Source organism: Lithohypha guttulata (genome assembly GCF_036872675.1).
Source record: "Lithohypha guttulata strain CCFEE 5908 chromosome Unknown scaffold_1, whole genome shotgun sequence".
NCBI classification, from domain to species: domain Eukaryota; kingdom Fungi; phylum Ascomycota; class Eurotiomycetes; order Chaetothyriales; family Trichomeriaceae; genus Lithohypha; species Lithohypha guttulata.
This window is the reverse complement of record NW_027042750.1, coordinates 1233428-1257888: the sequence shown is the minus strand read 5'-3', so window position 1 is coordinate 1257888 and position 24461 is coordinate 1233428. Positions and strand designations below refer to the sequence as shown.

Genomic DNA, 24461 nt, shown 5'->3' with positions numbered 1-24461 from the left:
TTTGAAGTGATCTGGCTTGCGGAATCGGCTGAATGTCCGCCTTTTCAGTCCAATTTAGAATGTCACCTCAACGGCGATTCGGCTTGTTGTAGCCAGTGCTGTCAACCAGGGTGTCCGGGGTTGGCTGTCATATGAATGACAGGTAACAGGTCGCACAACTTTCTTCAAACCTCCCTGACTGCAAACTTCGATGGAAATAGATTTTGTTGATCGTGTCTGTATAGATCTGAGCAGATCGCGTAGCTCGAGCTCGGAACGGTTGACCTTGCCTATAATGATGTCTACAGTCTGAAAACACCCTGCTGCTTGTCGCGGACTCGTCAATGCACGTACACTAGAGATCGAAGAAAGATAACATATACAGGTGCGAAGAAGATGGCTTGATTGTAACCGATTGTGGTCGCGACTGGTACAGTAAGGAAGATGTCGTGATATCGCCAATAGAAGTTCGCGGCTAGGACTAGCCAATGCTTAGGCCTGGTGGCCCTGAAACTATCCCTGCAGCGCTCCTCTTCTTCACTCGTACTAATCCAGTCCACAAGTTGTATACCAGGTTCCAGATTGGTAGCACTTATGCATGATGGGCAGCATCTCAGCCCATGTCACTTCATCAGACTTTTCATAAAGTATGGTGATTGCATGTTTGTCTATCTGGTTTGGTGGCGACTGGTGTATGGTGAAAGTGCTCCTTCCTTCGAGGCATTGACTTTGCATAAACACAACGAGATTCTCTCGTATTCAGACCGCTTAAGTCTGCTTCGTACGCGTGCAGTGCATGGTGGACTGGTATGAACAGAACTGACATTAGATTCATCAAACTTGTCACCTCTTAACAGTATATACGAAGTTTGCTAGAGCTCAGGCAGTGATCTAATTTGACCTACTTCATTTAAGGAGAACATTATCCGATTCGAAAAGAGGCCATAACCTAGCCGTATATGGCAGCGCAACGAGAAGTCCATGGTGGTATTCTGTCGCAGACATTGGCTTCCAGCCCCTGCATCAAGGCTATCCTGTCAGCTAGGATTCGGAGCCCTTCATTGAACGATGTTGTCCTTGTCGGCCACAGCTCGATCCATCTGCGAGAATTTACACAGACTGGACAGTTGACGAATGTTATTACTGGTCTCGAGCTCGGTGTTCAAATACTATCTGCGAAGGTCATATCTGCTGAAGCTCACGTCCTCTCTACCGAGGATGCTATCTTGGAGAACGGACGTGATGAAGTTCGTTTTGAGATCAGAGGACAACCATGTGAAGAGACTCAGCCACCACAGATTGTGGTACTAAGCATAGCATCAGGTGAACTTGTGTTCGTCTACGCTAAAAATCTTCCCAACGGTTCTTCCCAATTCGTGTATGCAAGAAGACATGTTCTTCAAGCGGAAGGTATACATTGGCCTCGAAAATGCGGCAGGCACCTTGCTATTGATACAAAGTGAGTGAATGCAGCTCAAGCCTGTTACGTTTTGTTAACTTCAAAGGTCGCGTGCCATCGCCGTTGCGTCCGCCAAAGGTCGATTCGGCATTATGTCCTTGAAGGATGTCGACGAGATCAAAGCAGATATTGACAACTGGGATCCTCGTAACCCAACAACTATTGTGCCGTTCAAAGAAGTACGTCAGCCTTGCAATATGTTTTACATGAGCTCACAAACAATAGTCCAGGTTCATTCAGGTCGATGGAGTGATATTGCGTATGGATTTTCTGAGAAGTCCAACAACGGAACCTCGTGCAGTGGTCCTACTTTTGATCGTTGCTAACAAAGGCAATACTAGGATCTTGCTGTACAGATGGAACTCCTGGCTGCCAGTGACGAAGACCGAAGCGCTGCGATGTAGTGGACAACCACTTCACGACAAGGACTCTTTCCCTCATCTACTTATACCTTCCTGCCGATCTACCTCATTTGCCATTGTCACTCGACAAGAGGTTGTTTTCTACGACGATCTAAGCTCGAAGAGATTGAAGAGAAGTCAAGTGGCTATACCCTCCGATCCTGTAGCATCTGATGCATTCCAGAGAAATGATAAGCAGTGGGTGCAATGGGCGAAGCCCATACGCCATGAACAGCACAAGAAACTCAAAGAGGATATAATCTTGGTACGTGAAGATGGATTGTTAAAGACGATCGTCGTATCTCACAAGCTCGAGTCCCGCAACTCTATCACTTTCGAGCCAGGCCACCTTCGTATCAATGTGGACACAGCTGTCTGCACCCTCTCCGCTCCACCCACTATGGGAGGCGACATACTGATCGCTTGTGGCGACACGACGGAAGGTGGTGTCTATCATCTAGCCGCGAAGCAGGCTCCAATGCTACTGCAAACCATCTTAAACTGGTGTCCGCTCAACGACCTGGTTTTTGTTGAACCAAAGAGCCGCTCCAGCACGTCCGGCTCCGTTGTAGCAGCTACTGGAGTTCAATCAGGTCGCGCAACCCTGACTGAGCTCAGATACGGTCTGGAAGGGCAAATCGAGTTTACCATCAAACACGACGAAGCAACCACTATTGACCGTATTTGGGCACTGACTAAAGTGGAACAAGGTCGACTCTTGCTGCTTGCCTCACATCACGAGCACACTACTGCTATTTCTTACGATGTCATCTCTGGAGAACTAAGTTCAATTGATGCCAGTACACATCCACAAATATGCTTCAAGGCGCAAACCTTGTCAGCAGCGAATATACCTGAACATGGTATGATTCAGATAACTGCCGAAAGTATTCACGCATCGGTAGCTACCGAATCAGCAGACTCGTCGGTCTTGAAACCATTTGATGGAGGTATTGTGTGTACAGACATTCACTCAAGTGGAGTCTTCGTTGTGGCAGGTCGCAGTGGTGATGAGCTGCAAATATTGAGCGGCAAAGTGGTCATAGAGCATGGTCAGCAACCTCAGATTACCGTACAGCCTGAAGGACAGCAAATAGACTTTGTGCCCGTCGCATTAGCCCTTGCAGAGATAGGAGGAATCGGTTTGTGTATTGCAGGATCGCAAGAGGGACGCCTTCACCTCTACATTGTTCATCCTGACGACCATTTCGAGTATCGCAAAACAATCTCGATCGGGGAGATTGCAACGGACGTGGATGAACCTAGGCTGTCCTCAATTACTGTTCTAGCTCTGCACAAGGCGGAACACGGACTGCTTATGTGCGGTCTCAAGAACGGACAGCTACTCCTCATGGACTTGACGATCAAGACCATTGACGATGAAGAGACAATATCAGTCGAATTCACACAATCGATCTCGGTCGGTTCGACTGCTGTCACTGCTAAGGTGGAATCTGGCTCTTTAACAGAATACGAGAGAAGTGCATTCATTAGTTGCGGGTCCTCGTTGATGCGGGTACTATTGCATCACAACACTCATGGCCTCGATTACCTGCTCGACTCTATCATTCTCTCAGACAAGAGTTCGCCGTCATACCTAGCTCCAATGATTCAAGCTGTTGATCGCATTGGTAAACTCTCAACACGTCAGCCCTTCAACCCTAGCGGTCTTATGGTTTGTGTTGCCGGCGACGAGCTATTGCTCGTTGGTATTGGTCCCACAGCAATGGTACCACGACCTATTTGCCTAACGAATACCACAAAGCATCTGATCTATTGTGCTCCTTTGAAAAAGTGTATTGCATCTCACCAAGGCAAAGTGACAACATCTGATGCACGAGACGGGTCGCAGCTTGATAGATCGTCGTTACAGCTGTACGATTTGAATGCACAGTCCGAGAACGTGGGCTCGCTGTCCAAGAGCAACTTTTTCTTCGGCGAGAAAGGCGAAAAGGTTCGGGCCCTGCTCAACTGGCACCCAACAGATGACAAGGTGCATTACGAGATGATCGTCATTGGATCCGACATTGGCAAGGACGGCCGTCTCACACAGCTGACAGTGAAGCGCATGTCGCAGGCGAAGTCTGGGACTACACCTAAATTGATCGCAAACTATCCAAATGAGAGCATAAGTGCAATCTGCTCTCATGGAAAATCATCCTTGGTCGTATGTGCAGGTCGCAACCTGAAATTGCTCACCCTGGACATTAGTGGTAAGCGCTGGTTACATCCGGTCCAATTTGAGCTTCCTTCCAAAGCGACAGAGCTGAAATCCAAAGGCAACGTTATTTACGTTGCTACCAGCCTACACTCTTTCCTTCTGCTCAGAGTTGAGGATGACCAGTTCAAGCTGATTGGGAGTGACAGCTATGCTGGGAAAGCCCGGAATATTGTCCCACATGGGATCAACTCGACTCTGATCAATCTAGTATCTGACAACGGGAGCAGGATATTGAACTTCGCCGACAGACCCACCAAAGGCACGGAAACTGTCTTTGAGGCGACAGTGCCGCAAGCTATCGATCGCTTAACTCAGGTAAAATTCCAATCAGTCTCAGATGAACGAGAGAGGTTTTTAGGTACGACTATCGACGGTACAGTATACATGTTCACCACGTTGACGCCAGCGGAGATGGAGCTTTTGAGCTTCCTCGAAGAATTGACCGAACCTATCCGCAATCGAGCTGCGAAAAGCGCAAGTCTGCTAGCACATTCAATTGCTCGGCAGTACAGGAGGAAGCTTGAGGCTGCTGATTACGAAACACCAAGCCTCAAGCTTACGCATGCACGTGGGGACGTGCTCAGAGCGATGCTTGAACCTGGACCTTATAACTTGCAGCGTTTACTGCAACGATCAGTCAAGTCCGAGGACGGAATGATCAAGGAGAAGGATGAATTAGACGCTCTGAAAGATGCTGCGCTCCCTGTGCTAGGCGTTACACAGGATACTGTGGATGGCGTTGTCCTATGGTTGCGGAGGATACTTAATGTTCCCTCGTTCTAGGTATCTCAGATGCTAAAAGGGGCAGTTATCCATCTGCTCTGAGAGTCATATCCTTTTCACACTTTTCAGAGGATCTTCGTGAGTTCTCAGTCGTTATGAATTGCTTTTCGCGTTAGCCACGATATATCTGAGTCATCCATGGCTTTCTGTTGCGCCAGAGAAAGGAGACTTTAGTAGTCTTGGCATCCACATACTCAAGACGATGTGGCCGTTGGTGACAAACTCTTGCGGCCAATCTGCAGCAGTATAATTGATCAGAACAAACCGCCTGGCGTAATGACGATCGTGCCTGACACACCCCCACTATCGCGTGCACGACTTCCTTTACTCCTCTTAACCCCGAGACGTTTCCTAAGAACCAATCGCACTTTGATGGCAACATATTGTTCCTAAAGTTTTTTGGTCTATACACATATCCATCAAATTTGCCTATCAAGCAAGTCTTCCTGGCACTTTTGTCCACGTTGAACTTGTTCATGTCGCCTCCACTCAACAGAGAACGATTCATCTTTTCCAAACTAGAACCTCACATATACGGTCGGCGAAATGGCTCCTAAGGCAAAGAAAGGCAAGAAACAGCAAGATGACTGGGAAGCCGATCTAGGCGAGGATGCAACTACTGCACAGACAAATGGTGGTGAACCTGAGCCAAATGTTGGGCCCGAGGATGCTGCTGAGGAACAGGCAGGTAGTGGTGGCCTGCTTGCTGCATTGAAGAAGAACAAGGAGAAGCGAAAGAAGAAGGGAAAGCAAGAAGACGATTTTGTCGAGGGAGAGGATCTTGCGGCCATCGTCAATGGAGAAGCACCCGCTAACACTAATGGTGATGCTCTTGCCGAGAAAGCGCCTGAGGAGGCCACCTTTGACGATGACGAAGACATCTTTGCTGGAAATGCTAAGAAGGGCAAAGCCAACAAGAAGGGACCTGCTAAAGTTGTGGCGGAAGAAGACGAGATTGACGACAACGATTCCGTTGCTGATGGTGCTGCTGGAGGTGGTGTGAAGAGCAAAAAGGAGAAAGAGAAAGAGAAGAAGGAACGAGAAAAGCAGCGAAAGAAGGAGCAGGTAAGATTCGCCGTGTATTATTGTGCAATGTCCAAAGGTGCTGACCACCGTTCTCTAGGCTGCAAAGAAGAAGTCTGCCACACCCGCACCCGAGCCGGCCGAGAAGAAGCCTGAACCAGCGAAGAAAGTTGAGGTCGAGAAGGTCGAAGAGCCAGTATCTACAGCAGGTAAGGACGATGGCAAGAAGAAGAAGAAGCTCAATCCTGCTTTGGCAGCCCTGCAGAAGCAGCAAGAAGAGCTGAAGGCTCGCCGAGAAGAGGAAGAGCGTCTAGCTGCTGAAGAGAAAGCCGCGGCAGAGGAAAGACAACGACTTGAGGAGGAAGAGGAGAAGAGGCGGCAGGAGGCCAAGGAGGCTAAGAAGCAAAAGGAGAAAGAGAAGAAAGAGCAGCTCAAGAAAGAGGGCAAGTACATGACTGAGGCCGAGAAGAAGAAAAAGAGGCTGCAAGATCAGCGTATGCAGCAGATGCTCGCTTCTGGCGTCTCAGTCGCTGGACTTGGTGGAGCTGAGGTGGAGGAGAAGAAGAAGACTGCTGCTGCTGACCGACGCAAAAAGGGTCCAAAGAAGGAGGAGGTCGACCTCGAAGCTGCAGCAGAACGAGCGAGACAGGAGGCTGAGGCTGCTGCTGCCGAACGCGAGAAGAAGCGGAAGGAGGTTGAGGAGGCTGCCAAAGCCGCAGCAGAAGCCGAGGCAGCTGCCAAAGAGGATGCACCCGAGGAGCTTGAGGACTGGGAGCAGAAGGCCGACGAAGATGTCAAGGATAGTTGGGATGCCGAGACTGACGATGAGGCAGCTGAGCCAGTCGAGAAGCAGGTCAATGGCTACACAGCGAAGCCTGCAGCCACTAATGGAGCGACCGCTAAGGCGGCTGCAGCAGATACCAAGACCCTGGCAGTTCGCGAGAAACCAGTTGATTCTGAGACCGAGAGCGAGGACGAGTCATCGGAAGACGAAGCGCAGACAGCCGCTAAAAGAGCTGCAGCGAAGAGGAAGGCAGAGGCCAAACAGCGACGAGATGAAGCCCACGAAGCCGCTCTTGCTGCTCGAAGCAAAGACAACCTTCGCTCGCCGATTTGCTGTATTCTTGGTCACGTCGATACGGGCAAGACCAAATTGCTTGATAAGATTCGACAAACGAATGTGCAAGAGGGCGAAGCTGGTGGTATCACCCAGCAAATCGGTGCCACCTACTTTCCTCTTGATGCATTAAAGCAAAAGACTGCGGTGGTCAATAAAGATGAGAGCTTCGAGTTCAAAGTTCCTGGTCTTCTCATCATCGATACACCAGGTCACGAGTCTTTCTCCAACCTACGTTCTCGTGGTTCGTCCCTTTGCAACATTGCTATCCTGGTCGTCGATATCATGCACGGTCTTGAGCCTCAGACGCTTGAGTCAATGAAACTGCTGCGAGACAGGAAAACTCCGTTCATTGTCGCCCTCAACAAGATCGATCGTCTCTACGGCTGGAAGAAGATCGACAACAATGGCTTCCAAGAATCGCTGGCTATGCAGAACAAGGGCGTGCAAAACGAATTCAAGGACAGGCTCGAGCGTACTAAACTTGCCTTTGCTGAGCAAGGTTTCAATGCCGAGCTTTATTATGAGAACAAGAACATGGCCAAATACGTATCGCTTGTGCCGACGTCAGCACATACAGGAGAAGGTGTGCCAGACATGCTCAAACTGATTTGCAAGTTAACGCAAGAGCGTATGACAGGCAGTCTTATGTATCTGTCCGAGGTCGAGGCTACCGTTCTTGAGGTCAAGGTTATTGAGGGACTTGGCACCACAATCGATGTGGTTCTTTCTAACGGCATCTTACGAGAAGGAGACCGCATAGTTCTTTGTGGCCTGAACGGCGCGATCACGACTAACATCCGAGCTTTACTAACACCAGCACCACTCAGAGAATTGCGGTTGAAGTCGCAATATGTGCACAACAAAGAGGTCAAAGCTGCGCTTGGTGTCAAGATCGCAGCCAACGAGCTCGAAGGCGCTATTGCTGGATCTCGACTGATGGTGGTCGGACCAGAAGATGACGAGGAGGAGCTAGAAGACGAGGTTATGGCCGACCTGCAAAACCTGCTCGGCAAGGTGTCCAAGGATAACCGTGGTGTCAGTGTGCAAGCATCGACTCTAGGTTCGCTCGAAGCTCTCCTGGAATTTTTGAAGCAGTCGAAGATTCCAGTAGCCAACATTTCGATTGGCCCCGTCTACAAACGAGATGTCATGATGGCAGGTACAATGTTGGAAAAAGCCAAGCAATTCGCAGTAATGCTTTGCTTCGATGTCAAAGTTGACAAAGAAGCTGTAGCATATGCTGAAGAACAAGGCATTAAGATCTTCACAGCTGACATTATCTACCACTTGTTCGACGACTTCACCAAGCATATGGCACAGTTGAGGGAACAGAAGAAGGAGGAAAGCAAGCTTGAGGCTGTCTTCCCTTGTGTTCTCAACCCACTTCAAGTGTTCAACAAGAAAGACCCTATTGTCATTGGTCTGGACGTGATCGACGGCACTCTCCGCCCTCTGACTCCGATTGCGGTGGTGAAGAACAACCCCGTGACTAACGTCAAGGAAATCATCAGCCTTGGTAGAGTGTAAGTGATTCTAAAGATTATCAAAGTGCATCGCTAACCCTTGATAGAACGTCGATTGAACGGGAACACAAGGCCATTCCACTATGCAAAAGAGGTCAGCCATCGGTTGCCGTCAAGATCGAAGGACCTAATCAGCCACTCTATGGGCGTCAAATCGAAGAGAAAGACACTCTGTATTCACTCATCTCACGCAAGTCGATTGACACACTCAAGGAATTCTACAGAGATGACGTCTCGAAGGAGGAGTGGAACCTGATCAAGAAGCTCAAGCCACTGTTCGATATTCCTTAGTCGTACGGAAAGATGGGCAAAAGCGCTGGCATCCCGGACGGAGTTTTGGCGTTGCAATTGCATGGTGGTGGCGATATACGTGATAGGTAATTGATGTTTTGTGTTATGATTTCGCATCTCAGCTAGCGCGAATAGCAACGATTTCTTCAGCTCAAAGACAGTTCCGTAACAACAAATGCTTTGGTGGGCTGAACAGCTAAGATTCGAATGCAGAAAGTTTTGTAGTTCTATAGCCTATTTATGGCTATCGATAATTCAAGGATGAAGGCACGCCAAAACGCCGCGCTCCTTCCCACGAAGTAGCTAAGCCTGCCCAGTCAATCTTTGCACTCGACTTAACAGGACGTCGCTCTGTCTCCCAAGCTTGATCTTGCCATCCTTCCCAGGTTTGCGTGCTTTGATCAACGCCTTCCGCTCCTTCTCTCTTTGTGCACGCGCAATCTGCCTGGCCTCTTCTTGCGCCTTCCTTTCGTCGGCTTGAGCAAACTCTTTCTTGTATCTGGCTGGTTTGTTGATATCCCTTTTTCTTTCCGCAATAGCTTCATGGTTAGCATTGCTGCCATCTTTTTCTCTTCGAGGTTTCCTCTCTCGCCGTCTACCTTGCGAGTGAGTCGGCTCTGGTCGCTCCGGTTGATCTAACATCGCCTGACGCTGTGGGTGAATCTCTCCAGTCTTCTCGGGTATCGCCGTACCTTCATCTTCTTCTGCAGACTGCGGAACGAGCGCTATAGAACGAGTTGGGTCTTCAGCTTCAGCATACGGGTCGTACTTGGCTACAGGTTCCTCCTGCCCATCTTTGTGTGATCTCAACTTTGCATATGACTTTTTCACTTTTGCCTTCTGGATCAAATCCTCCTTGATCTTCTGCGTTTTGCGACGATAGGTGCCGTCAGGAAGATTAGCTGGTCCGACACTGAAGCCCTTGCGCTGTTTCTTCTCCGATCTCTCGTCGCCGGTATCTTCTCTCTTTCGCTTGCTCATTGTGACTTAACTGCTTCGACAGTCTAGAAAGCAATACGACGGATAGTTGTTTCGAATTGTTGCCGGAGACCGCGGAATGGATGGTGCAGGTTTTCTCGTTGGACATGCACGCACCATAAGGTGGGTCTTCTAGGCACGCCTATCGCGCCCAAGCGTGCCCCACTCGCGCCTTCAATTATTCTCGACCATGGCCAAAGCGGTCAGTGGTCGGATGACAGCACCTGAACCTGCAGTGTGAACACCCCATCGACCACACGGACGCGCACCTACTCTTGCTCCTTGGCTCCCGCTTCTTCTCGTCACGCCCTCGGCCTTCGTCTTCGACGTCAATGATGACTCTGCTTCTCTGCTAACCATGTGCTATTTGACTGTGATCTCTGGCTATCTCGCTCTGCTCCGTTCGTCGTCTCTCGTTACCGCCATGTTTCAGCTTGATTGACTCGATACAGCAACAACTTCAAACGTTTTGAATCTTATACCGATATGACTCCACTGACTAGCTCACCCTTCATGCCGATTTGGCTTGACCAGCTGACTACCCAAGCTCAAGATCCTCCTACGTGTCCAAGGACACTGTTGATATCGGAGCATGCCATTCGTTTTCGAAAGCAATGACAGCAGTAGTCCCCCAAACAAGAGAAGGAAATTATCTGACAGACTACCCACTATCTCGACTATGGCGAGGCATGTGAAGGACGAGATGGCCGACGAACAGTGGCAGCTCGATCGAGCGTCTACTCACGAATCAATCGAGAGAGATGAAGAGAAGAAAACGGAGTATCCTTCCCAGGTCGTCCGGACCAGCAGCAGAGAGGAGCTTATGGAATGTATCAAACGAGGTCAACGGCCACACTGGGTTCCCCAATCTAGCTTTCAGGCATTACGTGACGAGGAAGATGCTATGGTTGAACAGAGGAGGCTCAGGTCGACAGACAGGGACAAGGAAGCAGACAGTTGCTTTGTGTCGGTTGACCCGTCAGCTATCAACGAAACCCAGCAGCATGGGCAGAAGGAGGAGCTGAGACTACAGATAGATCCTATCGAACGACCACGTTCAGCATTGCATAGGGGCAATTTTGCAGACAGTGACTCTGCAGAAGTCTCGGACTTTTGGTCGGACCCTACACGCCAGCCTGGTTTGGCTATCTCTACCACCAGCGTCGATAATTCTCCTCCATCCTGGCTTGCCGATAGTCCCAGGCTCACGGCTCATGACGCCATGTCTCACGTTCGGACTCTCAGTCAGCTCAATCCCACTATCGCTCCTCGAAGAAGAGCTCCCTCCCTAGGAAGCAGTCTCTCCTCCAGCTTCGTCATGAGAACACCTACAAGTCCATTGGTGCAAGCCACGAGTCATCTGGATGTCGATACACGCTCACACCGACAAAGTTTATCACATCATGTTGGTTCCGGCGAGAATACCAGTATTAGGAGGCGTACTATGCCTCCTAGCTCATTCACTTCGTTTACTATGACCCCAATAGAGGCGACACCTCCTAATTTCAGTCGACCTTTCGCGCCAGCTCTCAGGCGAGAAGCAAGCTTACCCTTACATGGTCATGCCACACGACGTTCGTTGTCTTCCTTTACATATCAACCCAGGTCAAACCCTCAGACACCATTGGCACACAGCCGCAGGCCTTCGATGACATCCGAAGGCGGTTCGAGGCGCCGAAAATCAATGATCGGCTCATTTGAGGAATCCATACTCAGAGGTCGCATGTCAACACCTCCGTCCAAGCCATTAGACTTTGTCGCTCAGATCGGTGTTATGGGCAAAGGAAATTGTCCCGCCAGCTTGAAGTGCCCAGCTCATGTCAGCGTCCCTTTCCCTGCAGTCTTTTACAGCTACCCATCTTCCTCTGACCATAGATCCGTGTCTGATGATACTCCTAGCCCTTATGTTGGCACAGTCGATTTGAATCACAATCTGAAGCATGTCACTCTGGCCACCAAGAAGACCAAGAAGGATATATCTAGCAGAGACGCTATGGACCACCAGAACGAAACAGCTACTCCGGCTACTCAATCTGTGCCACTGGATGCATCTAAGTTACATGTTGGCGGCGCATATCGTATACCTCAACAAGGTCAATTACAGATCATCATCAAGAACCCAAACAAGACTGCTGTAAAGCTCTTCCTTGTCCCGTACGACCTTACTGGTATGGAGGCAGGAACCAAAACGTTTGTTCGACAAAGGAGTTACTCCTCAGGACCAGTGGTGGAAAATGTTGTAGGCAACAAGCAGGTTGTCGTTGATCCCTTGGAAAACAAGCATATTCTGCGCTATCTCGTGCACATCCGATTCTGCTGTCCAGCCAAAAATCGCTACTATCTCTATGACAACATACGAGTTGTGTTTGCCAACCGTGTCCCAGATGGAAAAGAAAAACTTGAGAATGAGGTGCAACTGCCGGATCCCAAGTTCAGCACATGGAAGCCGAGCAAGTCAGATCCAGTCACCGAAGCACTCAAGAATACACCTACTACGCTTGTAGGCAGTGCTTTCGAGGTTGACTCACCCCAATTTTTTGGTGATATGGACGACTTCGTACCCTCGGCCATCCCGGCTTCACCGACGCCTGCAGAAAAGCCAGCTGGTCGGAGACGATCGCCACCACCTTTCGAATTTCCCACTACCTCAATACAAAACAAACAAAAACCACGCAATATCGTGAACGACAATTCTTTCCACGAGCCTTTCCAAAACCCCTTTGAAATCCTCATATCCAGGCCACAAACACCCAGCAATACCAATAAGCCTGAGCGAGCTTTATCCCCTGTGACTGGGTTCGGCACAACGACCCCAATACGAAGTTCACCAATACCGTGGCGCTCACCGCCTAGTGGTGGTGGCTCGATACGGAGCTTCTCTCCTATACCGCCTGAAGTGGGAGATGGATTGCTGTCAAGGCAGTTTAAAGAACTGGGCGGACAACAGGGACAGCAGAAAGCTGCTCGTTAGCGATCTCAAGACAGAAAACAGAGTCGACATTGCCGATATACAGGACTTAGACTAGGTTATTTATCGGAAGAGGCGAGCACAGGTTTGCCTGCTATGCGATCTCGAAAGTCAAGAGACTAGGTGCCAGACCTGAGGATATTTCACTGTTTTCCTAGGAAGGCGTTCAGGTAGAAGGCCAGGCCAGGACAGGACAGCTTAGGATAAGGGCGATCTCTGAAGAAATGTTTGCAATACCAATAAACCAAAAGAACAGAACTGATAGAGCACCGATGTAAGACTTACTCACTAAATATCATATATTCGCCCCAGTTCCTCAACAATACCAATTGACTCTTATCGCCTCACAGCATCTAGGGGTATCTCCGTTACGCCACTGATTTGAGCGGCCTAGATCAGGTCCAACTAAACTAGACTCAACTATAGTGCTGTATATCTCAAATCAAATCAAACTCCTTCGCTATGCTTTGGTATGTATGTGTTTCTCCTTTCATTTCCTTTGCTTTCTGCCTTGTATCCTTCACCCATGACTAAGTGATCAGACTCGTGGTGCACTCAGTATCGCTTGCTAATTGACAACCTGTAACGACAAGAGACGCTGTAGAAGCTAACCGAATTCGCTGAACGAGCAGACAAAAACAGGACATATTTAACGTACAGAAAAGCACGAACTATATGACCAGTTCATAAACTCCACCTCCCACCGTACACTACTTACTCAACAATCATCATCGGGATCGTCCCGACCTCACCACGCTCAACCGCGCTCTCTGTAAATTGCGGACTACCATGACTTCCCGGATCAATCCCTCTTGTATCAAGCGTTAGATCCTGCCGGACCTGCTCTATCGGTGTATGGAACTGCAATCTGGAGCTTCGTGCGTAATACTGGTGGGCGAGGGGTGTCATCGTGCTCGCGGTCGTGGGCGTTTCGTCGGGCGGGTAGCCGTCGAAAATGGGGTTGGAGCGAGCTAATCTGGCGGCGCGGTTGTGGTAGCTGCTTTCACGGTGGGATTGAGATGTGCTTGGGCTGGTTTTGATTGTGAAGGGGACGTGTTGCTGGGCCATTTGAAGTCGAGGTCGAGATCGAGGTTTTGCTTGTGGTTTTGGTTGTGGTTGTGGTTGTGGTTGAGGTTGAGGTTGAGGTTGAGGTTGAGGTTGGGATGGGGCAGTTCTTCGGGGCTTTCTGGCCCAGCCGACGACGGCACGGAAGCAGGCGCCTTTGTCGTAGCCGGCTGCGAGGACGTCGTTGATACCATAGAGGAGGTTGGTGGCTTCGAAGTTTGGGTCGACGGCTTCGGTGTTGTCTCTTCTCTTAATGTTCGATCGGCCATTGAGGACTTCTAGTCGGTGTCGGACAAGCCACTCCTCCCACATCATTGTGCCGAGGAGACCAGCAATATCAGACACTTCTGCTGTGCTACCTACTGGACCGTGTACTGCTTCTACATTGGAGTACTGCTCGAGAATACGAGAAATGGTTGATACCTCGGAGATTGGTCTTGGTGCAGGAGGGAATGGTGTCCGTGAGCGACCATTGGCGTGATTAACTGACCCAATCTTGCTGCGCTGAAGACCTGCTTGGGCGTCTTTCGTCTTACTCTCTGCTGCGGCTGCTGCATCGAAGATTTCGTAACTGGCTGCAACGTTGTCATGTGTTGCACCTGTCCGTCCTAATGGTAGACCAATCCACTGTCGCTTGACGTTTGTGAAACCAGCATCTTCGAGACGTTGCGCGATCTTGGAGCAGCCACCATCAGCATCATAGCCATTCTTGCTCAGATCACGTCCGAAATTGATCTTGGGTGGGTTGAGGAGCGACGTAGTCGCAGCAAAGGTTGCGGTGGGTGGTGGTGAAGTGAGGCCCTGACCATAAGCAGCTGTTGGACTTATACTGGCTGTTGCTTCCTCGCTATTGTCGCGACTGTGTTTACTCTTGTTCTCGCTGTTGTTGTTGACGATCTTGGAATCGAGCAAGACGAAGTCCAGGATTCCACCTGGCTTGAGAACACGCATACACTCTTTGAGTGTTAAGTCCCACTCGTTGATTGACACTACTTCAGGTACTGGTCGTGAGCGAAGGAACATGTGCAGTGTTCGTGCTGTGACAACATCGAAGGAGTTATCCTTAAATGGCAGTTTCCACAACGCCGGAACGGTGATGACTTTGTGATTTGATGGACCTTCTGCTTTAATAGGAGCAGTACTGCCTGTTGCAGTACACATGCACTGAGAGGCAAGCAGGGCCTGAGTTCTTGTTTGCACGGTGACGACTTCGGCGTTAGCCCATTTTCGAGCGGCTAACCAAGCCCAAGAGCCGGTGGCAGCGCCAGCAAGGTCCAGCACTCGACGAGGTCGGCTAGATTCCGAAGCTAGACGAGTCACAGCTGCCGGGCAGGCGAAGAGGTATCCTTTGTGAAGTACTTGGCGCTGTGCTTCGATGGACCACATCGTAGGCAGAATGTGCTCGACCGCACGCTGTTTGCGTTCAGCTTCCGCGAAAAGGATCTGCTCAGGCGTCTTCTGGAAATTTCCTGTGGCGCGTGGGTTCTGACCAAAGGGTCCTCGATACTTTGGCCGGTTATGTGCCTGCAAAGTCTCTGTGGTATGGGTGTTCAGTAGTGTATGAACATGGCGCAACGGCATGGTCAGCCGAGAGTTATTAACGGACTCGAGACGTGAAGTACCCTGAAGGAAGGTATCTTTTCGTCCTTTTTGTGAGCAGCAATTCTCAAATGCTTGCAAGAAGACACGATCTCGTGGTTCAATATCAGCAATAATTTGCTTCTTGGTGACCGTATTCTCTGATACATTGATGGCTTCCTCAAGGAATCTTACCGCTTTTCTTGCAGGCGATTCTCCGTTGTCGATAGGACTGTCATTGAGTGGATGTGGGGTTTGTGGAATATAGTCTGCTGGGTCATTCATGGGATTACTCTCCCTCAGAGCAGACATATATGATGTCTGTGCAGATAACCAATCACCAGTACGGTCGATGTTGACTTCGGCTGCTTGCTTCAATCCGTCTTCATATGCGTCGTCGTATTCGTAGCGCATCCCAGGACTCATTTGTGGGGCTGGCACCTGGACTGACTCATGGCTGCCGTACAGATCATCGTCCTCCTCTGAATCTGCTCTGTATTCATCAGGGACGCCTAGTTCGGTCTGGCGTGCAGTCGGAGGGCCATCAGTGAGCTCTCGATCTGGTACTTCGAGAATTGTTTCAATAGTGGTGGATGTGCGTCCCCATGGTAGCTCATAAAAGTTTTCTGCAACGGCAGAAGACGGCATACTGGGTGCACGCGATTGAGCTGGGAAGCACCAAGTCGCACGACTACTTGCCTGGAGAGAGCTGAAGAAGCCACCAGGAGAAGGTATACTCAGTTGCGAAAAGCTATAGTCCGAAAAGGTAGGAGTCTCGGGCACAGCGCTGGCACTCCTTGGTCGACTCCCTGCATCGCTACGTTCTCGCATCTCCTGTTTGGCTCGAGAGGTGCCGGACTGATGAGATATGGAGTCTGGGCTATACGATCGTGTCAAGTCGTGTAAAAGCTTCATCGCATCCGTCGGTAACTGAACTCCGTGCTCAGAAGGTTGGACATTGAAACCTCTCAAATCGCTCAGGTCATGCTCAACAGGTGTGGTCTCCTGTGGTGTAGCGCCTGGAATTCGTGGGAATCGAACCACGATGTCGCTCCAATCAGTAGAATAGTCGGTGGACCCTCTCTCAGACGGATACTGTGGTTCGCGTGGTGAAACCAAAATGCTATGGTGCTCGTCAATGGCGATCTCGATGGGCGTTTGCAGTGGTAGTGCATCCTCAGCTGCAGCACCTGCGCCCCAAGCAGCGCCCGGTGCAGGAATGTTGTTCTGATGATCTGGGGTAACTGGTGCGCTACTGATGGCAGGGATTGCTGGTGAGTTCGATGCTATACTGCTTCTATCACCGAAAGATGGTGGTGCATGCAGAGCCGGCACATTCTGAGGTAGGGCGGAAAGCGCTTGAGGCGAAAGTAGAATTTTCTGCGCGGGAGACATACCCAGAGTCACCTCCTTGATAATGTTCTCCCCAATCCATGAGTCACGAGGTATAAGGATGCCGGGATATCGATTCCGAGTAGCGCGACCACTCTGATCACTGGAAGTACTGTTGCGGCTAGAGTTCGTGTAAAATGTTGTGTCATTCGACCCAGCCAGAGAGGGGCAATCTTCGCTGAAGACTGTGCCAGCATCGCTATCTGTTAACGAGAAGCGACCGCCTTGCTGCTGTATGCTTTCGTCGATACTGCTTCCTTCACTGCAAGGTGAGGACGCGACCGGCGACGAGGCCGTACTATTGCTCGCGCCTGAAAGCCCGCACTTCGCCGCTGCAAGTCTTGCGTCCAAACCAGCTGGTCGCGCGATGATTGTCCTGTCACTATCATCTCCTTCGCTGTCGCTCTTTAAGCCAAAATTACATTCCTCATATTCCGATATCGTCTTCAATGGTCGTCCGCGGCCCAGCCGTGGTGGAGCTGTATAAGTCGTGGGTGCTAGAAAGCTCATTATGTTTTTTCCGCGCTGTTTAAGTCGTATTCCTGCCAGAGGTATTCAATCGTCCTTGGTTCATCTGTACTGTTCTGAAATTAAGCGATATTGGGAGCGTTACTCGTAACAGATCGAAGTCGTCCGATCAACGGAAAGGGTATTAAAGTCGTAAGTCAACGAAAGGCAACTGACAATGACCAGCAATGACAGCAAGACGGGTTGGGGAACAGAGACAACGACGAGCAACGCAGGACGGCACGAAACTGATTTACCTAGATGTTCCGCATTGCAGAAGCGCTTTGCTTACTCGTCAGAGTAGGCTTGGAATCATGAGTTGCTTCAGTAGCACTTGACACTTCCGGAAGTTCTCGTGGGAACTTGCAGAGAGTGTTGATGTGCCATTGGCCAACACAATGGGGGCAGGAGTCCATAGTCTACACATGAAATGCAAGTGAGCCACAAAAAGTATGGCTTCGACGATGTTGATCCAATGTGATTGTAGGAAGGGAAGAGGAACAGCGACACGCCTGCAGGAACATGGCAACGAAGCTGTCTAACTGGATCAGAAGCCAGTGTTGGCGGTGACAGGGATTGTAATTGGAAGGCGAGCCGCTGTTGCAAAAATAGCAACGCGCCCAGAAGCGCCCAGCAATTCAACGACTGGCGGTTCTGCTAGTCCATGGACCACTTCGCGAGAAATGTTGCCGCTCAACCACATTCAGATATGGGGCGACCGGCATTTTTCTGCCCACAATGCCACTTTGGCAAGCACTTTACGCGACTTCACGCGACAAGAATGCACCACGAAGATGCGTGCACACGACTTATCAGAACTTCGGATCATCTCAAGATAAGAACGAAATTCCGATGCAATGGACGCTTGTCAGGACAGTGGGTATCAGCGACAAGAACACGACTTTGTGTGTTTGGTCACAATGGCCAGCATTCTTCGATGTGGTCTGGCTTGAAGGCGCAGAGGTCTATTTCCCAATCTGCTCCTTTTCTCCTGCAGTGAGCTCTCAGGGTTTCTCTTGCTTTCGCATGAAGCGAAGCAGTGGAACCAACGATCTGTATCAGTCAAAAGCTGTAGGACTGTGAGCAAGGTCGTCCTAGATCGACCGCCATTTTTAACAACACCGAAGCTTGATCGTTCCTCCAGAACGTGGATAAGAACAATTGCTTCGTGATGTAGCCACATCGGTATAATGATGAACTTACCTCAAAGCCAGGTTCCATTCGTCGAATGCCAGGCTCGACAACCTCGTCAAACATCCTAATGCTTCAGCCCGGAAGCTTGTCCAGCAACCTACACGAATGGCCAAATGGGTACACCGTTGTCCAGCAGTGAAGTAAAATCTTGACAAGGCTCCTGGTCCATCAGACAAGAGAAGATGATTGGAAAGCCCTGATGTACTTGGAAGGGTTCGATCGGTTGGTTGAGATAGCCCATCACTCTGACTCGTGAAAGCTGCATTCAAAGATTGAGGACCTAAGCTCACTTGACAACGAATTGTTGACGTTTGCCTTTTCAAAGAAGCAGTAGTACGCATATCGATACCTCGGGGAAACAATGCCAGTTCTGAGCATTCCATGTAATCACTTTTTGATGCTACTTTATGCATGAACAGTTACTAAGAATAGGAACTAGCACTAGAGACGTTAGCGTGGTTAGATATTCGAGAAGACTTCCCTGAATGGCACAGGGATGCGAGCATGACTCTTGATCCTGCTCTCCAGCAGCGATCCTTTTGATACAACCTCGTGTTCATCCTGCACGTGCTGCTCCGTAACGAACTTCCGAGGCTTCTTCACCTCAGAAGAATTCCTCTGATTAGTAAAAGCTTTACTGTCCCATGAGCCTCTGAATGAGACGAGCACTGACTGAAAAACGACGCAATACCATACTTGATACATGACAGACTAGCATGGATGCCTGCTAAACAGATGCTCACCGACTACGAAGATATTCTGCTCAAAGTCAGTGCACTCTATAACTGGCCGGAGTCGAAACAGCTGGTCGGTGACTATAGCCACTGAACAGAAAGACGCTCAATAATAGTGCCTCAAGAAAGTCGGTGCCCGAAGTATTGGCAATCCACGCGAACACAACTCTTGCTTGAAGAATAGGTGAACACCAGTTCGTCGCTATTGTTATAGATCGTGATAGATGATCGACGTACGGGCCCGAGGCCGAAGCTCAATTGGAGATACCACGGACCTTGGGATCAGTGAGTCGGGCTTTATCGTCCCGCCGAGTGGGGTAGTCGAAATTATGCTTTCATTCACAAACAAGGGACAATCTTCGTCCGTACCGGATTTTGCAGTCGCACCATGACTCCGCACCTTGCTTCAGGCAGCCAGATTAACTGCTTGCGAAGTGCAACCGTGGCTTAAACATGCCAGTCATCGAAACGAAGATGCCTTGAGGACCATGTGTCTGTGCCGAGACGTGCAAGCCTCCTTCATTCATGTGCATAGTAACTCTTTACTGCGACATGCGGAGGCTTGGCTGGGTGCATTTCGTATTCGTTACGAGTATTCTGATGAGCCTCAAAACGTTGTCATGATTTCGAGCCAATAAAATTGCTAGGTATCTGGTGGCTCCTCATAGAGCATATTTTCCACCAGATAGCTCGATTCGCGAGTGATGTGCTTCAGAACGGTGAGCCGTAGCTGGAATGCACGAACAAAACGTGGAAGTGAGCTACATGAAGAGGATTACTCGGGCAGGTGTGCCAGACGGTGCGATACAGTCAGATGGGCATTGGAAATCAATTTTGTCAAATGGTTACTCATCAGGCAAGCATGATCGAGGACGAATTGGAAATACTGACCGCCAATAAGTCCACCATATGTCAGCAGTAACCTGGTCGATAGACGTAGGCTAGCCACAAATGGTTGATGCACTAAAGGTCTTTGCAGGAACGATACTCGTAAATCGTGATCAGCCCCGGATATACGCAGGCGCACACACGCATTCTGCTGTAGGTGAAGCTCCTTAGCTGGGACCGGTCTTCCAATAAGAGCACTTGACATAGGCGTGCCATGCATGGAGCATCGTCGTTAGGCCGCGAAACCATATGGACAGTGAAACTGTTTGAGCATATGGTAGTAGTACTGCAAGCTGATTTCCAGTCGTCTCAAACATCGGTTACAATTGGACAGAGGTCCAGTCATTTTCCTGACAGTAAATGCGTAGTGCTTACGAATGTGTGTAGACTGACATGAACATGTCGTAATGACTGCAGCGAATGATTCGGGGACATAACGAAGTGGTAACTTGAAAGAAAGGTCTCTCGGGTCCGTGGACGCATACTTGCATGGTAATCGGAAAGGGAATATCGTGAAGATCTGTCGCGTGGTTGAGCTACTCTGGTAATTGTCCATGGGACGAAGACGGCCGAAAGCTCGTTGCCTGGAGCTAGTAAGGAGACGTTGCAATTGGGGAATGCGCACCAAAGCGAGTACGGCAGGCACAACCAAAAAGGGCGAACGTCAGCAACTTGGACTCGCGGCCGAGCAGCCATGGATCCACCGAAACACTGACGCGACTTGTGACTCTTTGGTGCTTCTGTGCTTTGTAAAACCCGACTCCACCTCTGTCGTTAGGGCGCGGGCTGACGATACATCCGAGTCTGCAGGAAACGTTAAGCCCGCCCTGGCCGAATCAGCGACATGGGTTGGCATTCTTTGCGAATACAAGTATACCTAACCTGTCCGGCCTTGTAGCAATATTTTCTCCCACCATCAACTTGACAAAGCAAACAAGAACAAGAACCAAACCAGAGCCAACAATATCATCGACACAAATTCTTTACCAAGACCCACTTAACACAAGCCCCATCGATACCAAAGTGACTCAAAAATTGCCAAACCAACAAATAAAATGTCTCCCTCAATCTCGTTTGCAGCGGAGGCTACAACTTCACACCGAAGATCATCAATCTATTCTACATCACAGAAGAAGCAAAAGATGAGCATCACACAGACTTACTTCCTCGCTCACAGCGCTCGTGGAAAACTATCACGAGAAGCTGCTAAGGGTGACCACAACCTGCGACTCTTGGTTGGTCACGCCAACATGCTCGACTCGCTAATGATCGACCTTGCCAACGCAGAGCAAGAGCAGGAGCGGTGGTTCAACAAGTCTTTATCTGGTGCAAGAGAAGAGGAGGAAATCTCCTACCAGGAAACTATTGTGGAGGAACCCGAGGCCGACTGGGAAGCTGAGGATGCAGCCAACAGCGACGAATCAGATTACGAGGAGGAGATCAGACCAATAGTCGACGACATGGAGATTGACGATGAAGATGACAACTCCCTTGCTCTCACACGAACTGTCTCAAGACACTCACCACCAGAGCTTCTCGCTGATGAAGACTCGGAGTCAGAAGACGAGCATATGCCACCATCTCCACCAAACTTGTCGCTTGACGACCTAACAAGCAAGCCACAACAGTCGCTCTTTCCATCGACAAAAGAGATCACACAAGACATCCCTGAAGGATTTTACCTACCTTCGAATCAGGAGCCAACCATAATCGCCGCCTATTAAAGTCGGGTTGGCTGGCTCTTGTTTCTTGGTTTTCAACTTCAGCGATATTCTTGAGCGACTTTATGAGCGTTGGCGTTGGTGGTTGTTTACGACACAATTTTGGTTTTTACTGCACGGAAAGAATGAAGAGGTTACAATCGCATTGTACAGGATCTGAATGCTCATTTGGGAATATGTTTGGAACTTCAGCAGTCGTGGCCTAGTCCAGCCTGAAGCCATCTATTCTCATCTGACCCATCACGGTTCGGGTACAATGCCTTGGAAACACTATTTAGCTAGGACTCAACTCTACAAGATATTGTACATCAGTTAGGATAGTCAGCTCCCTTGTCAACCACAAGGTATGAGCATCAACAATCAACGAACATGGTTTCCAAAAAATTATTAAGCTTCCTCGGTTTCGTTTATTTCCGGCTTTCGCATTTGTGCTCTCCAATCAAGATGACTTTGGTGGACTTCAATCGCTCGGGGCCGTACAAAGTATCCATTTCGCAAAACTCGCGTGCGACGGCCGAATTCGTATTCCGATTTCTCAGCCATCGTGATGATCTTGGAATGCATTCATAAGCAGCGGAGTCATTCCCCTCCCTGCCTGACTTCATTGAGCGCTGCTTCGTTTGTGATTACAATTCTGTTTCTGACACGTTTGAGCACGATTTCTAAACCTACGAAATACTGGTAGCTTGAAAGACATCCCATGTGCTCATGGTCAAATGACCGCCACTGTCAGATTTTGGGGCATTTCGTGACCTTTACGCACGAGGAACCGTTCGGACGTTTTCTTCGACCGACAAGGATGGAAATGACAGAAAAGCGGATCGCCGACCAAAGTCGATCCGGATTCATTCGCATCAGAAACGAACCGAGTCCGAAAGTATTTGTGATTCGTCAGGAAGTTGCCATTGCCTCCGCTCGAACAAAAAGCTCTTGAGTTTCTTAACTCCTTCTGCCTTCGATATCTCCAGCTTCAGCTTGTGACATCTCCATCGGAGAACACAGCTCATTCTTCTTGCCTGAGGCATCAGAGCCCGAAACAGAGAACCGTGCACCAATCAAACTCGTTAGCTTAAACTTTCATGCCTCAGGCAACATGAGTACATTGTGTTCTCAGCTGGTGCATGTGCTTTCGTTAGGAACAGCAAGAGCTTCAGCCGCGCAAGCATCCGCAGTGACTTCAGTGTGGATCACTCTACACAATGACTTATTGCAAGGATATTGTAACGATCTATGTTCCTTAAGTCTGAATACTGTTAACCCAACGACTGCTCTTAATCCAAGTGATCACGCTGAGTATGAGTCTAGTTCTGTCATTCCCACAGCACCTGCTTCTAGAGATGTCTTGTTCTCCATCCTAGTACTATATCTGGCAAATTCACTATGCTCCCTAAGCTGCCTTCCATACTTGAGGAATATCCAAGGTGTAACAGCAAAGATAGTCGAAATGACAGCAAGGATCGAAGTTGCTATGTTCGGGTCCAGGTTTGTATACATAGGATACGTCCACAGCGCGAACCCGGCAGCAACCAATGCCCGGCATGCTGCGACTGCAGCAAATGCAGAAGACGCATAGATGGTGTATGCGTCCGAGAGATAGCCGCATAACACTGTGTCGAAGTCATTTGCAGCGACACCGATGAGGACAAGAGATATCGTCGGAACGATCCAGTGAGTATATGCACGGGGTGGGATGGTCCACGCGAACCACCATAGCCCTATGACGAGGGATGCAACTGCAGTCACGTAAGGTCGGATCTTGGCCTCAGGATCGATTGTCGCATTATCCTGAGCAAGCTGGCCGAGAACTCGCAGGTCGTACAAACGCGAAAAGGCGGTAAGTAGCAGGCCCACAAGTATTGCGATAAATGGGAGTGTGGTTGCTTGCGTGCTGAAGCCAAACTCCTCGTAGACAATGGTCAAAGACTCCGTGAGGCCATAAATTAACCCGAAGGCGATCCCGATCATAACCGAGCAGAAGAAGACGATTGGCTCGGTGAAGAATAATTTCAAAGGACGCAATAGTGCAATATTGATGAATTCTTGAGCAGTCGGTAAATGGTCAGGGTTGCGGATCTGTAGTTCATCGTGTCCAGTTTCCTTGCGAATGGCCTCCAGCTTCCTCTGCAGCAGTCGCGTCGGTCTGGATTCCTGCACAAAGAAGGATCCGACAGTGAGGGCGGCCATAACGATGGTAGCGATATAAAATGACCAACGCCTACTTATGAGTTAGAAAGCAGCCGCCCGAATGGGAGACTAACGTACCAGTTCAGGTATGCAGTAATGTATGCACCATATATCGGGCCAAGCACGAGCCCAACGTTAGAGCAAGTCGTCCAGGCCCAGACACTCCAAACACGTTGCCGATTGTTCCACATATCTTCTACACTCCCTACGCCAACCATTGCTGGTACAGACGACAGGCATCCTTGAATGATGCGACAGATGCAAGTGGCAACAAGCGAGTGTACCGCTCCAGTAACCACACATGACGCGGTAAAAAGTAGACCAGTCACAATATACAACCCCCTTCTACCAAATGACTCTGAGTAAGGTGGAAAGACGACACCTCCAAAAGCTGAAGCGATGAGATATGATGCACTAAAAGCTGCGTAAGCTTGCACTCTTGTAATGTCATA

The 24461-nt window shown here is 49.5% G+C and overlaps 7 protein-coding genes across 7 annotated transcripts; 4 read left to right on the top strand and 3 right to left on the bottom strand.

The window, feature by feature from the left end:
- Positions 1 to 938: 938 nt before the first annotated feature.
- LTR64_000459 (uncharacterized protein) lies at positions 939 to 4843 on the top strand (the record flags this gene model as incomplete). Its single annotated transcript, XM_064894844.1, has 3 exons — positions 939 to 1438; positions 1485 to 1617; positions 1664 to 4843. The coding sequence occupies 3 exons, from the start codon at positions 939 to 941 to the stop codon at positions 4841 to 4843; spliced, it is 3813 nt and encodes a 1270-aa protein (XP_064757531.1).
- Positions 4844 to 5389: 546 nt separating this feature from the next.
- FUN12 (eukaryotic translation initiation factor 5B) lies at positions 5390 to 8800 on the top strand (the record flags this gene model as incomplete). The annotated part of the gene is made up of 3 exons (XM_064894843.1): positions 5390 to 5908; positions 5967 to 8509; positions 8557 to 8800. The coding sequence occupies 3 exons, from the start codon at positions 5390 to 5392 to the stop codon at positions 8798 to 8800; spliced, it is 3306 nt and encodes a 1101-aa protein (XP_064757530.1).
- A 303-nt stretch (positions 8801 to 9103) lies between these two features.
- On the bottom strand, positions 9104 to 9781 carry LTR64_000457 (uncharacterized protein; the record flags this gene model as incomplete). The annotated part of the gene is made up of 1 exon (XM_064894842.1): positions 9104 to 9781. One exon carries the CDS (start codon positions 9779 to 9781, stop codon positions 9104 to 9106), a length of 678 nt encoding a protein of 225 aa, XP_064757529.1.
- A 676-nt stretch (positions 9782 to 10457) lies between these two features.
- On the top strand, positions 10458 to 12749 carry LTR64_000456 (uncharacterized protein; the record flags this gene model as incomplete). Its single annotated transcript, XM_064894841.1, has 1 exon — positions 10458 to 12749. One exon carries the CDS (start codon positions 10458 to 10460, stop codon positions 12747 to 12749), a length of 2292 nt encoding a protein of 763 aa, XP_064757528.1.
- Positions 12750 to 13395: 646 nt separating this feature from the next.
- LTR64_000455 (uncharacterized protein) lies at positions 13396 to 17291 on the bottom strand (the record flags this gene model as incomplete). The annotated part of the gene is made up of 2 exons (XM_064894840.1): positions 13396 to 13417; positions 13465 to 17291. 2 exons carry the CDS (start codon positions 17289 to 17291, stop codon positions 13396 to 13398), a joined length of 3849 nt encoding a protein of 1282 aa, XP_064757527.1.
- A 3430-nt stretch (positions 17292 to 20721) lies between these two features.
- On the top strand, positions 20722 to 21828 carry LTR64_000454 (uncharacterized protein; the record flags this gene model as incomplete). The annotated part of the gene is made up of 2 exons (XM_064894839.1): positions 20722 to 20975; positions 21282 to 21828. 2 exons carry the CDS (start codon positions 20722 to 20724, stop codon positions 21826 to 21828), a joined length of 801 nt encoding a protein of 266 aa, XP_064757526.1.
- Positions 21829 to 23109: 1281 nt separating this feature from the next.
- On the bottom strand, positions 23110 to 24227 carry LTR64_000453 (uncharacterized protein; the record flags this gene model as incomplete). The annotated part of the gene is made up of 2 exons (XM_064894838.1): positions 23110 to 24040; positions 24088 to 24227. The coding sequence occupies 2 exons, from the start codon at positions 24225 to 24227 to the stop codon at positions 23110 to 23112; spliced, it is 1071 nt and encodes a 356-aa protein (XP_064757525.1).
- Positions 24228 to 24461: the final 234 nt, after the last annotated feature.